This window comes from Falco peregrinus, chromosome 2 (assembly GCF_023634155.1).
Source record: "Falco peregrinus isolate bFalPer1 chromosome 2, bFalPer1.pri, whole genome shotgun sequence".
Taxonomy (NCBI): domain Eukaryota; kingdom Metazoa; phylum Chordata; class Aves; order Falconiformes; family Falconidae; genus Falco; species Falco peregrinus.
The window spans coordinates 73,883,050-73,901,468 of NC_073722.1; the positions used below are offsets into that span (position 1 = coordinate 73,883,050).

An 18,419-nucleotide genomic window follows, 5' to 3' on the forward strand; every position below is an offset into this window, starting at 1 on the left:
GCATCACTTTCCTCTCACCAGGGAACAGCTGACCCTTGGCTCTTTGTTAACGTAACTCTTTCTGACACTTGCCTATAGATGCCTACGTCCTTCTGATGAATTTGGGAGCCTTTAGCAGCTTCATGGATGTTTTCACATTCCTGCTCACTGTAAATCTACTCCCATGGCTGTAGAGGCTGAGGGTAGTAGATATTACATATATATATATATACACAGACATATAAGGGTGTTCTCAGTGGAAATCTACAAATCTACATTTTCATTGAGTTCAATTACCAATTTCCCAGTCAGCTAATGACTTGGCTAGCTCCTCTAGATCCCACAACCAGTGAAGGGAGGACTAAAGGAGTTAAACGTTCAGGTTTGGGTTCACCCGCCTTTGGTAGAAAGTGACACTGAATACTTTGTGGCCACAGAGTAAAAGATCATTTGGCTTCTCAGGGCCACTTGCCGCACCGCAGGAAAATGCTGCCTACCTACTGTCAACAAAATATTCTGCATCATGTTCAATGAATTATAGAGTTTTGACCAAAAAAACCAACAATCAAAAAATCCCCAAACCAAAAAGACACCCCCCCCAAAAAAAACCCCAAAACCCCAAACACATAAACAAATGGCAAACTGACTTGCTTTTGTCTCTGCTATACTTTAATATTCAATATCTAACAAGACGTGTTTTCATATTTACCTGCTAATAGGCTAGCTTGAAACAAAGAGATCTTACTGCAAAAGAAGACAGTTCTGCCTACTTTAAAACTCGTACAAGCAAAATTTTGATTGATATGAACCTTCCAGGCCTTTCACAGGTGTACCATAAGGGCTCATCTGAGATTCAGCAGCCTACAAGACATCACAGCCTTCAAGGAGAAATCCCTCACAAAACGTGCAAATTAGAAACAAATTTATTGAAAGGTTGGATCAGATGATCTTTGAAGTCCAAGCTGGGCTGTTCTACCAATCTGTGTTTTATTATGATGGGGAGACATGGTTGGCAGGACGTAGCAAGCTATCTAATCATGTCAGTCGTGGCTTGTGGTTGTTGAAAAAAGCAGTTTATCAAACCTTGTGAAATCTGTGTGGATCTGCTTCCACGTATTATGGAGTAAGATCTCTGTTATAACCCTTAGACGCATCAGACTTCCCAAGGCTTCACATTGAGCTCTTAATTCTGAACACTGAACAATACCTTTTACTACCCTCAAAAGCTAAAGCTAAATGACTTATTTCCTACTACCAACTCTTCATGCCTCCTGTTAAAAGACACAGATCGATTTTTTCTCATCTCTTTCTCCTGTCTACATGGTTTTCCAATTACTATTAATTTTTAACTAGGATACCCAATTTACATCCAAATTTGGATGGAAATATTTAACTTACTGAAGATACAGTTATTATCCCCCTCTTCACATGATAAATTAGCTCCAACACCCCCTTCTTTTGGATTAATGGAGGGTTAAATGCACTTATTACTTCTTCCTACTACTAGAAAATGTAAGTTTGTTCCAGTGACAAGTATTCTAGGAATGAATCAATTTTCATCAGATGACAGCTTTCATGAAAACCAAACCAACTCTACAGAGCAAAAGACAAGCATTGAAAACTTTTGAAAACTTGAATGCTGAAAGGTATCTATAATTAATTGAGAATCCCCACCTTAAAACAAGTAATTCCTGGTCGATCTAAGTGTTTTATCCTATTAATTTCAAGGATGATGAACCACATTCTTGAAACAGCACCCACTGAGTGCTCCTTAAAGGTGAAAAGGAGTCCCTAGTGGGATTTCCAAAATTGAAGAGAAGCAATATTGTGTGAGAGTTCAATAAAGCATGAAGTCCATTCTTAAATCACACACAGTTCCTTCTGACATTATTCAAAATGTCAGTTTTGAGGCACTTAAAAGTCCCCAAAGCACTTCAGATCTCTGAAGTGAGTTACAAAGCTAATTTGCTCAGCTGGGGTGTTTGAGGGTAAAAACTCACCACAACTTGCCAGTCAGTTCTGCAGATCCATATTCACAGCAAAGTTTTCACAGTTACTCAAGCAGAAGAAAAAGGCCATATAACCATAGTAAAGGTATTTCAAAAGTGGTCCAACCAATCACACTGAAAACTGTGAAGCATTACTAATTGCAAACATCGAGTTTGGAAAAACAGAAGTGATATAACCCTTGGCCTGGTTGACCTGTAGCCAACCGCAAGCAGTTCAAGAGAAAGAAAGGAACCCAAAAATGAAGGAAAAATGTCTAACACATACAAATCAAGTTTCACATGCTACATTAACCTGACCAAGATTCAAATCCAAATTCTCTTTCCCAGTGTAGTTATTAAAAACCACCATGCTATTTCTGCTATTCAATATTTTTCAGGGCAAAAAGTTTGTCTGCTGCAAAAAAGAAATGAATGAAGTTCTGTATCATTCTTTGCTTTTATGCCCATTTTTAAGCACTGAATAATCACACAGGAGCCTCTGTGGTTAGGCACTTGCCTAGTAGCATCAACAGAAAAAGGAGTTACTGGTATAATTTCTAGCTTTATTTTTAATTTATTATTTTTGACTGATCTTTCTCAAGTTTCCATTGTCATAGCAAGATATTAAAGGAAGTTAAAAACCACAACTTTGAACATGGAAAATATTTCTCCTGTTCTTTGCTGTCAAGACAACTGCGTTTTTGACAGGAGATGGGTAAAAGTGTAACCTCTTATCCCGATGAACAAAAATTAACAAAACCCATGAAGCTATATAATTTAAAGTGCATAAAAAAAGATTTATCTCTTTGTAATGAAAGCAATCAGTCAAAATAGGCAGTTCACAATCCACTGGAAGTAGTTTTCAGTAAGAAAATTTGTATCTGTTTTGACAAGAATGGAAATTCTCAGCAAAAGAGAGATGGACTCATACCTGCCAATATTGCTAGGAGAAATACCGCAGAGCACCAAGGTCCCAAGGGGAATTTCTGTTTGACATCAGTGCTTCTCCTCAATGTCCCATTGCACTCTCTCCTCCTGCCACCCTGCATTTTCCCTTTTTCACCACTGTTCCCAGTGTAGGAGCAAAGCTCTCTTCACTCCAGAGTGCTGCAGTTATTCAGAAGCTTGAAAGATTTTTTTGTGGTTCAAAGCCCACTCTTCTAGCCCTATAAATGTTGTTACTAAAACCCATCCAACCTGCATGCTGGAAAGTGGATAAACCTGTATCTTAGTTGTTTGACTTGAACTTTTACCCAGGCACTTAACCTTATTTTTCTAAACTGGGAAATCTGGACACCCACTTGTCTTACAGCCTAAAATCACCCTTCTATTTTACAACAGGCTTTACTATATTCAAACGCCTGAGCACGTTGGAACTTAGTAGATGGTTGACTGTGCTGCTTCTAAGGAGAAATAGGTGGGGTAATATGCCTCTATTGCACTATGTTTGCCTTGGCTTTGTGGACATTAGTTTAGAGTTTGAGTTCTGGGTGAATTTGCTTATAAACCTGATCCTGAATCCCATGTATTGCTGGTGGATGTCCTTCTCCACAGGTGAAGAATTCACAGGGAACACATTGCTCATAATGCTGCCTGTAGTAGCAGCTCTGCTCTGCATTTATAAATGATCCCTGGAAGAAAGACTTGAATCTTGGTCTTCCACGTTCTTATGGCAGCATCCACTAAGCCAACAAATCCATCTCTGGCTTCTTTACTTTTCACTTGTTATGAACACTGAAATATTCACTCACCCAGACAAATAGTCTGGGTCAGGGCAGGCACTAGCTGAGGCCAGCACCAAGATTTAGATTTTCCCCTCCACCCTCCATCTGATTTAGAGTCTGAAACATCACAAGTTCTCCAGAGGATACACTATTGATTACTTTGAGTCAGCCTGTCTTTCTGCAGTCTCAGATTTTAAAAGAAAATGCTTTATTCAAAAGTGGAGGTAGAATATTTTTAAACTTTTGAGTTTTTTAAAATTCAGGAATGCAGTTATGGTTAATGGCATTTTTTCCATTCTCCTTTAGACTCAAGTATGCATTTAGTTTGACTTTTAAGCTTGCAACAGAAGCGCGCTTGCAAGTAAATAACAGTTCTCTGCTAACAGTAGTTTCATTGTGATAACATACAAATTCTCAACACTTTTCAGTGAAATTAAATTTCACTGAAATTTCACAAAAGATTTGCAGAAGCCAGCAGAATGTAAGGAATCAGTCACCTTATCTTCACCTATTATGTAGCACTAAATAAAGGAAGGAAATGGTACTCTTCAGCAGATTTACAGCAGATTTAAGTACTGTGCTGAACTGGAATAGCAGGTCCCAGTTCACCTAGGAGTTTAATTATCTCTTTACATTTAATACTAAGTAGTTTCATTCATTTCTAGCAGGCTGCTTAGAAAGAGTATCATGTTAGTACAGTGCCAGGTCCATTTTTTCTATCAGCACTAGAGGCAAAGCAGTTCGGCACAGCAACATGTATTTTCAGCTCACTAGAAAATACACCATTAATAATGTCTCTTTAAATTGCAAGTATATCTTCCAGTCACATCATCAATTGCATGTCAGTCTTTTGAAACAACTGAAACACACCACAGCTTAAAGTACCAGGGCTGATATATATACATTTTTAAAATCACATTACAGAGCTCTATGTTTGATCACAATCACGAAGGGAACAGGTGAACCCATCATTTACCTCAAGTAGCTAACCAAGAGAAAATACTTTTTCCACTCTTGGTTATTAGATAGTGCTAGTTAATAATGTCAGCATTGCTGTATAACTTCTCTTTTTACCTAATGAAGCAAAAAAAAATAATAGATACGCAAGGCAAAAAGTAAGTTTTAACTTTATAAGAAGAGACAGCAGTTTCCCCAAAATCAAACTATACACTTGGAATATATGTTGCTTTGTGACGCAAATGTAAGAAAAATTATATACTGGATAACAAAGCAAAGCCACTATTGTAATCAACAACTGTTCTCAGATGAAGTGGAAGTAGCAATTATTTTACTAGACTGAAAACAAAAAAAGCAATTCAATTTTCCTGTCTCTGAACAAATAACAGAACGATAGAACATTTGATGTAACCCTTAATAATCTGTGAAATAAAAACCTGCACACATGCCTCCACAGGGAAGGTCCTGCAATTCGCATTGGCAGAAGGACAGAGGAACACCACATTTGTCAGGCATTATGGCCAAAGGCCTTCAATCACATTCACATGAAATGCTTTGTGCTACAGATATCCCTCAGATTAAAATAGTTAACATTAACTCCTTAAGGACATCAAATTAAAATAATTTAGGACAGAGCTCTACAATTCTACTGGACAAATATGGAGGGCTTGAAGCATCCTGGATTACACCCAGGTGCCTCACCATCTTTTTTCTTGTGTGCCCACAGCTCCATCCTTGCTCCAATGCATCCCTAGGTGTCCCAAATGCAAAGAAAACTTTCCACAGACATCCTGGTACAGAGAGAGATGTGAGAGCCTGGCATCTCATCTCATTTCCCCACTGGAAGTGACAGAAACCATCTTCAGAAGATAAGAGAACCACATAGGAGGTAGGTGAATGCTAACAGGGATATAGAAGAAGAGCAAAATGCACCATGATCTCCAAATGTCCACATGCACAAGAAAACTACTGAGGGAACAGGAGGAAAGTCCTCTAAACTTCAAAACGTGTAGCACAGAGCGAAGATGAGCCCATTATGAATTACAAGGAACACTGGAAGAAACATGAAACCCACTTTATTTCTGCAGCTCTGATTTCTACACCACTAGGATATATGGCAGTACTCCTCTGAGCTATCAACTCCCTTTTGTTAGTTTGTTTATTGGGTGTTTTTTCACAGGAATGGCAGCTTTTATTTCAACTGTATAGATAAAAGTATTGCACTGAAATTTAAATGTCAAAGAATACATACTCAAATGTCAAACACCAACAGACAAATGCCAACAGAGAAATGTCAGAAATACACCCGTGTCTCCACTGAATGTAACTATATCTGCACAAACGCCACAGTATGATGTGTAAAAAGAATAGTTTTTCTGCAGTTCCCTTGGGATGGTAACACCACTGGTGTCAATAAAATCAGTATCTGGCAGTGATCTAACTGTATTACTCCAAGTACTGACTATGGCAACACATACAGTCTGAATGATCCGTGCAAGGTGATGGATAACATTTACAGACAAAACAGTACAAAATTTGTATTTCAAGCAAATCCTGCTCCTGAATTTGCTCACTTATGGCTAGATGAAAGACCCCAACACAATGAACTTCCACATGAATCCTCCCACTACTTTCTATGCATGACAGCAACCCCCAAACAGAACTGAGTTCAAGCAGAATTCGGACTCTTGAGAAATTCATGTTTATTTTAAAATTTTACTGGCTTTAATTAAAATCAATTGATTGTTCCTCAGGCTAGAAAAAACGCCACAACTTTACACATTTGACTTGGTGTGAACCTCTGGTCCCAAGGACTTCAACAGGCCTTTTGTCATGATTTCACTCTTCATTATCTGTTATAAAAGTACTTGGAAACCTGTTAACTAGGGAAGATGCATTTGTTTAGAAATTTCAGTCAGTCTGCTCATTGCAGCTGTTTCCACTAAAGTTGAGAAATAAAAATGGTTAGGTAGCTCTGTAGTCAGACCACTAAATATATGAAAATCTGAAGTGCACTTTAATTAGTGTAGCTAACAAAAATATAGCTGACTCCTGTAATTATTGCGATTTGCTTCCAACACAAGTGGCTCACACACTGTAGAATAAAATGTAATCAAAGAAAATATGTGAACGTTTGTCAAAAGATTAAACCAACATATGGCATTTTCCCCTTAAAAATTTTCTTCTCTATCTCTGATGTAAATGTTTTAGGATCCCTAGCTTGGGTGTTTTTTTTTTTTAACTGTAAGACATTGAATATAAATATCATATTTATTTTAAATCTTTTTACTATTCAATTTAGTGTAAAAAAAGATATGATATTTAATTGGAATTATTTTGAATTTTCTTTGAAAGATGCTTCCAAGAACAATTATCACATTCTCACAATACATACAGAAATTTCTTTCTAAGGAAAATTCCTTTCTCTACACCAGAACTCTTTCTAAAGCTTTCTCTGGATCACTGAATGCTGTTTAGAAAAAAAATTGGAACAGATTAAATCTTTTCTGCTCTGGACACTTTCTTCTTTTTAACCAGCTGCAGTGCATCACAAAACTCTAGGCATAGACATTTATAGTGCAACCTTCAGCAGAAAAAAAGTCTTAAAATGTCTATATTTAATTTTAAATGCTCATCTTGGCAAACATAAAAACCCATGTACTTTCAGGACCTAACAACTCTGCTTTTCTCCTGAACAGGGTCTTGTGACACTGAATTTGATGGTCTGATTATATTCTGTTCAAAACTCTGTTCTCTTTGACCAACTGCAAATCTATTTCCTTTCAAAGACAATGAATGTCTCTTTGTCCTTGAACTATGATAAAGCCTAAACAAGGAAGTCTAAAAAGTCTATTTGTACTATCTCATTGTTTTGCACAACTTATGGGTGCCTATGGTCATTAATCTCTTCTTTAAAAAAACTGTACTATAGTTTAAATTTGCACTAAAAATCTAAATTGTACCATCAGAAAAAAGTTAGAAAGGCTAGGAAGTCTTTTGGTACTTCTGTACTTCCAAGACTTTTCTGTGCGTCTCTCTTTCTCTTCTATCTTTCTGTGACATGGAAGAACACAATTTAATGCTGCACTCAGGCATTCATCCAGACAGCATGTTTGAAGTAAAAAACCAGCCAAAGTCAACCAATTAAATTAAATGTAGAGATACAGATTTGTCTTAGGAAAAACTACCTGGTTGCTCTAAAGAATAAATAGCTCCTTGATGCATAGCACGAAAAATAAGTCAAGTCAAAATATATTGAAACAGACTGAATTTATGGATGAGGGAATAAGGACTCATCCAACATTCTGGTCACTTAAAGACTTTGCAAAGCACATGTCCAAATATCAACAAGATCCAGTTCTGTTTAGTTTCTGAAGCATCTGTCAGGATCTCTGCTCAAGTTGACGTAACTATAGGCATGCATGTACGTTAAGGTATTGACAACAGATGAAACAGCAGGAATTGAATAACAATTCCAATAAATAGTGAAAGACAAATTTCAGGAGTTCAGAGACACTTCTAACTTACTTATCTTTCCCTTCCTTCAGAGCATTTATCTGTTACTACAGAAGGCACGCAAACAAATGATGTACTTCATCATATAGTGACACTGACAGATGGAACCAGTTTACATATATTAAGATAACTTACTCTGTCATTTGCTTTCAGACAATCACTTCAGGTTCCTCACATATACAACCTAGTGAGATCTGATACACTAAATTAAGAGATCTTGGTATTGTCTTTCAGGAGGTCTGTCTCTTTGAAGGAGACTTGCTCCTGGAAAAGCCTATTAGTCTTTTATTTTCCTAAAAGGTGCCATACAATTCTTGCTACTTTTGCCATCCCAGATGGGCAGTGATCCAAAGTTAAGGATATGTGTTGCAAATAGAGACCTGCTTCCACCATTCCGCACACAGGACTTAAATTTATTTTTACAGACTAACAAAACTGAAATATCAAGAAATAGTAATTTTGCTGGACATGTAGGCCATTTCCTCAAACAATCTAAGTCCAAGTATTTGGACCTTGTCTGGCACCTGGATACAAAATGTTACACTTATTCTGTAAAAGTTATTTTCTATTATAACACCATGTACTTATTTCAAGAAGACAAGAGATTAGAGAAATTTTGTCTATGTTACAACAGATTTTCCGCACCTATGAATTTTAATCATCTTTTGGCTGCAGCATCCCACTTTGGCCATAAGTATCAAGTGCCTGCCTGGGTGCCTTAAACAAAATTCAAAGTAGAATTTGCTATTTTGGAAATGAGTTGCAAAAGTTACAAAACAACAGCTTTCACTGGTCTTTTGCGACAGTCAACCAGCAGCTTAACACTTTCTGTATTAGAAACACCTTGATCAACACAACCTACTGCAAGGCTTCTTTGTAATAATAAAATAGATGGATATCTAGAAGTTCAAGACTTTTTACCCATTTCTTTCTCCTCTTAATGATACACAACAACACATTATCTGCCATCAAACACCTTTCTATTAACATGGAACACAAGAAACGTTAGAAAAAAAAAAAATCAGTAAAAATAGTCTTTTGTATGAATATATGTAGCCTCACCTTGCGGATGCCTCTGCCAAGATCTTCTCCATAATTTGTCCCCAAAATTTCAAAATGCACATTGGGATTTCCCCCATTTTCTGCAAATTCCAGTTCTCCAGTCAAGCCATTCACTCCACCCTATTGGAAAAAACAGGAAAATAGAGTGAAAACTCAGAGGTAGAAAAGTGTAATAACCTTTTGTTTCTTCAATAGATTTGTGCACTAACTATGCAAAATACATGCACAACTACCAGAATTTGGGCAGTTTTCCATAGGCCACATTTACCTAAAAATTCTGAAGCCTAAATTGTGCCTGCATCCGTTAAGTTCTTCACAGAAGAATCAAACTCAGTAATGCTAAGCAGATGCAATACAAACATTAGCCTCTTCGTTTATTTGCACTCCATTTTTTGTCCTTTGACCCTTCAGTGTATATGCATAGACATTCTAGCCCCATTAAATAAAAAATAAAAATAAAAAAAAGAGACTGATTTCTGTGGAAACAAATGTAAAGACAAATATATAAAAGCAGGTGCACAAAATTTAGTTTTGTTTGATCAGTTTTGCTTTTCCCATCCAAAATATTTGTCACCCAAAAGAGATTTTGACTTAAGATGAGGTTGAGTTTTCGATAAAGTTAGGTGGGTTTTGAGCTCAACATAAGCGATCTGCACAAATGAAGAAGGGCTTGTCTAGCTGAATACAGTGATTTTTCTGTTTTCCTCCACAACTCTTCTCCACTACTAAGAATGCATGAGATGAGCAACAACTGCAGTATATTTTCAAGTTTGCTTTTAATTTTACCTTTTTTGTCAGAAAGGGTTAAAATACTAAAGGTGAAACAGTGAATATTTAGTATAAAGAGTCAGAGTTGAAAGGGTTATACGCGCCACAGCAATACTCAAAGTACATTCTATACATGCCACAGCAACACTCAATGTATATTCCAGGGTTAATTCAACATGACACACATTTCATCTTTGTATAAGATCAGACCTGATCTGCAAAATCACCAGAGCCATGTGAAATGCCTACAATGAAAACCTTTAACCTTAAAAAAATTCTTGTTTTCAGATTCAGGAAAAATTAGATGTTTAACCCACTCCCTCAAAAAACTTCAACAGTATTTTAAGTATGTACAAGAGAAAAGTCTGCCTGTGGTGTAAAACCATATGAAATGCATAGCTTTTCTTCAAAACAATCGGCAAGAATTTTGCAGTTGTGATTGCTGTTTCAGTTAAGAGTATTATTATTTCACTGAGAAAAACCCACGGAAAATAAACTCTTGCAATATAAACTAGGCTAAGCACATGAGCCTTGCTGAATGATGATTTAAAAAGCTCTATTCTCACATCTTCAGTTTGAAGAAAATCCAGGAAGGGGTACAAAATTTGCATTGCCAATCCAGATTAGTATGAAATAACAACATGTTATCTTCCTTTTATAAAACATTAGTATGACTATAATAAAAATAAGGAAGTCTATCATTGAGATAGTACCTTTAAAATTTACTAGAAGCTACCGGATTAGTATTGTCAGGGAACAATAATAAATATTTCACGAAGTGCCACTTTCAGTTAAAAACAAGATATTTTGTGTATGTATACATATACTTAGGGTGTTCTTAATCTTTTCTGTAATATTTACTTTTTAGATACTAGAATAAAAATAATCAACATTAAAAAGGAAAAAAACAACATCCTGATTAAGGGTACATCTGCACAGTCTTCTGCAGGAACACTCCCAGGTCATTTTGCCCTCGGTGAAAGCCATCCAGGCAATTTTGATCCATGTCACTATGGGTAGCATGACACTGAGGTTACTTATTAGCTTGAGCACAATTCTGTAATAATCACACCTTCATGGCTTTTAGATTGGGGTTAGCACACCTCTGGCTGGTTCAGAATAAAGACAGAGTGAGCCTGTCTTTACCTGCAAAATGATTTGAACATATCCTTAGGTAAATAACTCAGTTTCACAAATACAAATCTTTTGTGTTAACTTAAATTTGACTACGCCCTATTCACAAACCAGAAGTAAAAACCTGTTCTACATACCTTTTTTCCCAGACGGTCTCATCTGGCTTTTTGGTTAATTAAGCCAGAATTTCATGGTACATGTGATGTAGAAATGCCTGCAAAGCAGCACAGATCTTCAAGGCTTTGGATCCCCATCTAACTCCTGAAAGCCTCCATCTGGCTGACTTACCCTCCCTGACAGCATAACACCTGCTCCTAGTCCTGCACCACTCTGACCCCTTACCATGTACTGCTTTTATTATATTATACTTCATATTTCCTATATTACTTCCAAAAACATTTTCTCCCACAGTGTTAATTAAACCTGTGGGTTTGAAGTAGATAAGGTATAAAAATTAATTAACCTGTTACAGACCACCTGAGCTGCACCATGATTTCAACTGAGCCACAAGCAAGGTATGGAAAAAGGAAGGGGAAAACTGGAAAAAAATGGTAAAAGAAAGGAAATACTCAACCAACAAAAATTAAAATCTGTTAACAGAGATGCTTTGTACAGCAGAAAGCATTTTCCTTTTTTCTTATTTTGTTACAAAGCAGTTTTAAATTGGGAAATTTCAATATGGAAAATTAAAGGGACAATAATTTATGGGAGACTAAGAATCAGGTTTAAAATGTAAGTAATTTTTTGATGCTTGAAACAACAATTTAAAATTTTAGTCAACTTTTAAATTTTTTTTATAAACTTTGTCTTTATTTGAGCAAATATGATTAAAAAAAGATCACTTTTTTATTTCGCCTCAGTTACATTTGAAGTAATGAAATCCACTTTTTAAGAAAACACAGGATTCCTTGGATATACATGGCCCCTAACATATAGTACAGGTTAACAGACTTACCCACCATATTTTGGAATTGAATCCCTATCCAAAACTGTTGTGTAGATCTATTTACCTTGATTTTTAAATGGCTGCAACTGGTGGGGCAAGATAAAAACTGGTTTTGTTGATTATTTTTATATTTCTGGAATCCAGTGGTAACCATAAGAACAATTTCTCTCAGTCATCTATTTTGGCAATTTTATCATGTTCCAAAAATTTCACATAGAATCATTTAGGTTCGAAAAGACCTTTAAGATCATCAAGTCCAACTTTAAAGATTTCTTTCCTAGACTGTGTACATCTCACATAGTGTAATAAGAGCTCAGATTAGATGGGAATGCTCCTGGATTGGAAAGGGCAGAGGCCGAAAGACAAAAAAGTGCATTAACTATAATACCAGTAAAAATACTAAATCTGATCGGAAACTTCTTGGAGGTCCTGATGCTTCCTCCCTACACGGGACGTACTTTGCTGGACCTGCGGGCCATGCAATCCTGTTATTGCTCTCTACTCGTCCTCATTGTCCCACACAGTCATTTTACAAGGCTTACGTGAGGCTGTTGTATTGCTTAGGGCTGAGGGAATGGGACAGCATTTGGCTAGAAGTTTCAGTCCTCCAGTTTTTCTGCATAATTTTTCACCATGTGAATCCCTCTAAAACACATACTTGATTTATGACACATGTTTTATCCCTCTGTGAATGCAGAGTGGAAGGAGATCACGGAGGAAATGGCCACCTGTATGACAGCTACAGATGCAATAACTTCCTGATGAGATTTTTCCGAGTTATTTTAGTGTTAATTATGATAATGGGTAAAAGTCAAAGAAATTTTCCTTCCACTTAACTTACAGAAGCAACACTATTTGGGGAAAAATGAAGACACAGTTATTCCCTACTCTCTCAAATTTCTCTAAGGTTGAGCTGCAACCATGCAATTTCCTGACACATTTGAAACTGAAGAGAGAAATGTCACTTCTTAGGACAAAACATTTCTGATCAACGCTCTGGGCCTTGCAGGGCTGTTATGAAACCTAATAATATAGTTAAAGCCTACTTGAGTCCTGTCTAGACAAGCAAAATAAACTACAGTTTATATATGCTTAGGCCCTACTATACTGTAAGCCCCTCAAGAAAGCACTATTTACCTAGCAGTCAGGATCTCACACTTGGGAATGTCAGCTTGCCAGTCATCTGTTACAAAATATTGTACTTGCTCTCACAGTTCCTGTTCAAAATTACTTCTTTTCTCCAAAAAATATGGTTATGCTCAGAAACTAGCTATTTTGCAATTAAGGAAAAAGCTATGAGGCAGGCAGAAAAAAGCACTATAAGCATTGCACAGGAGTTTCATATTTTATTCTTGAAAAAATCTGATATTGAAAATGTTGTTGAGTTTTCAACTCAACACACTGTTTTTAGCTGCTAATGAAGAGTCTAATTTACTACCTGAAAAAATAATTTGGTGCCTTTTTTGCACGTAACCACTGAACATCACTGCCATTTCTGAGACTAGAACTAGTTGATAATTCCACCTATGACTCATGGAACAGCACATGGTACAGCTTGTTTTCTGCAAAGGAATAGGCTCTATGTTGCTGATAGCACTAAAAATTTGCTGTTTGTCACTGAACTAAACAAATGTGACTGGGCAAAGATAGGTAAGTGTGAGAAAAGGTATATGCAGTAACTTGATATAATTTTTCTGAGTTGATCCTCTATATTAACCTACTTACATTTACTTTCCAGCTATTCAGGAAGATTGATTTTTCCAACAGTAGAATTATATTCTACTAATATTTATTTTTCTTACTGTGAAATTAGCTTTACTGAGAAATAAACAAGTGAGCATGTGTTTGGGGATAGTTCCTGCTACAGAAGTGAACTTAAAACTAATTGCTAGAGCTGTCAAAATTCATTAGAAGTATTGTATTTCCTGATTAATTTAACTATTTATTCAGTTCCATATTGAGTAGAAACAGATATCAGATTTTGATAATTGTAGTGGTATTAAAATGGTTTTTCAGGCTTTGTCCAATCAGTTGCATTCACACAGAAAAAACAGCCTTTGGTTTGTAGAAATAGCAATGCAGGAATCAAATGTTCAACAGTGAAAAGTAAACAATGACAATAGGGAATGATTCAGACAGCTATTCTGTCATTTCAATAAATGTTTGAAACCCCCTCATTCCCTGCTTTTCCCTATTAGCTCATTAATCATAAAGAAATTAGTCTGTTTACCATCAGAGTGCTCCTATTTTTAACAAGTGCTGCTGCAGGTAGAACATCAGCATCCCTTTCTCTTATCTTCTTCAGTGTGTAGCTTTATAGAGATTTCCCATCTTTTTTCTTGTTTTCCCCTCCAGAAATCGAAGAGAGATTCCCTCTGCAGCTAAAACACTGCCAGCTATTCCTGTTTCTTGATTTCTGATTCTAGAAGATAGATTTTCTTCTAGAAAAGCTTCCTCTAGAACTAGTTTTTCCTGCTTTTGTAGCAGCAAGAGTTCACTTGTGTGCAGCAGGAGATGGCAACATCACTTCCACTTTGCTGCTGCCAGAACAGCTACTTCAGCTGCTAGTCCTTTTCTATGGCAGACAGGCTGTAATTAAGCATCTTTTCCTTAACTCTTCCCCCCTGTTGTCTACAATGCAACAATACACTGAGGCGAGGGACAATCTGGGACAAGATGGTGAGTCCAGCTTTGCAATACTGGTCATTATGAAGGTAGAGTTAAAATTGTGCAGAGGATGGAAATTCTTTTTTCAGGAGCATTTAAGAAACATCAGAAGGTATCTTCAGCTTGAACTATATCTTCTTGTGATATTCCATTATACACTACAACTTTGAAACAGTGTTGATTTCAAAACAAAAATGGAGAACCTTTTATTCAGAAACTATTGAAATACCAAGGTAACTTTTTACTGATTTGTTTCAAAATTAGGGAAAACTGGTATGCTTGAGAAAAGCTTTTTATTTCATTCAATTTTAGAGGAAGTTCCAAGATGACAGGAGAGAAAAGATGTTTAAAGGAAAAAAAAGGTGAAAAATTGAAGTATTCTGAAAAAGAGAGATGAAATTCCTTTTATTACTTTTATATTTTATTGTTTTCTGATGCCTCATCAGATATTTGTCAATCATCTTGTTTTATATATAACAAAACAAAAATAATGAAAATCAATCTCAACTTTTTAATTTCAAAAGTACACAGCTGTGATCCTGACATTCTTCTACATAAGTACTTTGGTGAAACAGAAACTATACCACACCAGAAAAATAAAACGGAATTCCTTTTTCTTGTGCAATTGCAACTCTCAGCTGCAGTCTTTAGCATTCCTCTGCCTAGGGACTGACATGGTACATACACACACAGAGGGAATTTCTGTATTTCATTTTGGATGAAATTTTGACTTTCAATTTTAGCATGTTACTTCTAGGAATTGATCTCTGTCAGCAAAATGCAGTATAAGGAGTATCTGGATTATTCAATTTACAGCAATGAAATGGCTTTGCATCAAAGCCATCTCATTCAAATAGCAGAGAAACCCAAAAGCAACAGGATGCAAGTCTGGTTAGCTGCACATGTCAGGAAATTCCTTGGCATTTTAATCAAAATTTAATCAAACTTCTAACCACAGCCCTGAAATTTCCACTTACTCCTGCCTTCTTGATTGCCTTCATATTTCTCCCTACCATTTCTCTTTGTGTTTCAGGGTTAAAGCTACAAAAATTGATCTTCAACACAGTGCAGCTCTTCTGTGAAAGGTCGCAGGAGGAGTTTGTTTTATTATATCACATCATTTTAGGATTGTGAGAATTGGAAGAAGTTAAACTGAATAGCTAGGATGACGTGGCAAAGAATGGAATAAAGTCTGAGATGCAAAGACATGAGATAGTGGTAAGAAATAGCATAAAAGGTGTTTATGTAGGAGAAAAGGATCAGCAGCACATCCAAAAACAATGCAAGCAATAAAATAATAGTAATGCAAAAGTCGGCAGCCCTTTCCATGGTGGAATACTTCTAAATTTAGAGATGCTAGTAGGGCTACTAGACTTTGCCTGAAACTCCAACTCAAATAGTAAATTCTAATTCTAAAGTGGAAGTGGGTATTTTGACTCTTGTGGCTCAGGCATTCTACTTGATTTGGAGTAAGTAGAAACAGCTTTTAGTTTATTAATAAAAAAGTCTGCAATAGTATTTACAAAATGCAAGTTGAGAATAAAAGCACCAGAACTACCCTTGCCTGAAAGACAGCTTAAAATACATGGGACTGACAAATGTCAATTTGAAATTGCTCTGATAGGCTCAGAGCAATACAGTTTAGAGTCCCTCAAAGCCATATCCTGCTCCTGAAATAAGAAATGTGCCCTGGATTATCCTTGCAGCCTCATGACTTCCAAATATTAGAATGGAAACTGGAGACCACCACCAAAAGCCTTGAACTGTTATTTTGGAGCTAATGCAGACTGACCCAGGACTGGGGAAAAAATAAGCAGTGTTCAAAAGAGCCTTACATTTCGCTTCACCATCATTTCTGGTGTAGTTAAAGGCCCAAAGAAGAATGACAACTTCATGAGACAACATCATATTTTAAAGTATTTTTATGTCCTTTTAATGAAAGACATAAATATAGCAAATATAGCAGGGTTTTTTTGGTTTTTTTTTTTTTTTTTTTTTTACTGTCCTGTTTTTATGTATTTACAATGTAGGCACTGAGAACTTTAAATGTAAGTATACATTACCAGGCATTATATGCAGAGAGATGAGAAGGCAGTTTTATGAAAGACATCAGTAACAGAAGGAGATGAACTGAATAACTTACAGGGATGGGTAAACTACCAACCTATGCATATTTTGACTAAATACTGACCTAGAAGGCTGTGATAATTGTCTCTAAGTGTATGGAGGCTGTAAACATCATGAGGAAAGGGAATAACTAAGAAAAAATATCTTTAAGACTGAAGAACAGGAAAAGCAGCTTTGTCATGAACGTGATTTAGGTATGAAATAATAATCACAGGGAAGTAGCGAGAACTTACCATTTGATAAAGCACTGTAGGGACTGTTATATGGAACAGTCCTGCAATGCTAGCATATAGACTGGATAAGTTAGGCTTTTCCTCGCCCTCATTTCTGTTATTTCATTATATTAATGTCAATACCAGTCCAACAGCAAATTCCATAGAACATTACCCAGGTGTAATTATGCAACCTTTTTTTTCTTCTTTTACAAATAAAATTGTAAATTTATCTGCTTTACCTCTTAACCTGTGAAACTTTTTCAGTAGAATATTTTTCATACTTGGAAATTCCACTAGTCTGGTAATTTTGGTAAACAAACTCATTGACTTGATTTCAAATACGCTCTTTATGACATGGGGAAAAGCCTAAAACAACTGAAGACTATTTTCATTCAGAAACTGTAAGTATATTAAAATATTGCTTTGAAAAGACACTGCTGGTACTGGCAAGATTAGTATGCAACTCAGAAGGAAATACTGCCTAATGCAAGTATTTTAGAAATCAAAGACGAGGAAAGACAGGGGAAGGGTACCTTCTTGATGGTTTCCAACATTGATCGTCCTCCTTGCCAGGGCTTTGAGTTCTTCCTGATGCAGGTGAGGCTGGCCATGCTGTGCCACTTCCTGTCCTCCAGCTTCTTATGAAAGGCATTCGCCAACAGGAGGACAGTGTCATATATATACAGGTTTGAAATCTGCAACGACATTAGGAGTATTAATGTTATTATTTGTGGCTTCTTGCCAGCAGCCAGAATTTATCATTTGTTTTGTCTCACCTAAAATTCTCTGATAATTAAATGATTTATTTGGTATTAAGAAGACACTGTAAGAGTCAAAAAGTCATATCTTTGGGTCTGGTAAAAGCTTCAGCTAGGGGCTGTCACACTACAAGCGATTTGCAGCAACAAACTACACACATGTGAAGTACAGGCAGCCCAATAGCTGGCACAGCTCCATTTGTAGGATTTAAAGTGCTACTTGTGAATGTGAACAGGCAGGCTTTCTTTTATTTCTAACCAGTTGCCTAAAACTTTCAATTTTTCAGTCACCAGATACTTGGACAACATCAAATTGTCTTCAACACTGTTTTGTGCTTTTGAAAAACAGAAACTCAGAAAATTTTAAATAAATCATTTCATAGTTGGTTTTGTTCCTGATTTTTGCAGTCAATTCTGATTGAGGCAATTTCTCAAATGAAACGTGACCCAATGAAATTTTCCTCAGTGCACAGTTGCATGTCAATTCCGCAACTTACAGTGTTTCCTCTCAGAGTATTTGGCAACGCCCGTTAATTCCTTGCAGGACAAAAGTCTTACTGAGTAAATGTGTATTATGT

At 36.4% G+C, this 18,419-nt stretch overlaps 1 protein-coding gene across 1 annotated transcript in view; it reads right to left on the reverse strand.

Annotated features, from left to right (window-relative positions):
* Positions 1 to 18,419, reverse strand: part of GRID2 (glutamate ionotropic receptor delta type subunit 2) — a 730,229-nt gene that overhangs the window by 208,671 nt on the left and 503,139 nt on the right. The window contains exons 7-8 of the mRNA XM_005232525.3: positions 17,617 to 17,778; positions 9,227 to 9,346 (exon numbers count right to left, since the gene is read on the reverse strand). Coding sequence (XP_005232582.2) covers positions 9,227 to 9,346; positions 17,617 to 17,778 — 282 coding nt within the window. The remainder of the gene's footprint in view (positions 1 to 9,226; positions 9,347 to 17,616; positions 17,779 to 18,419) is intronic.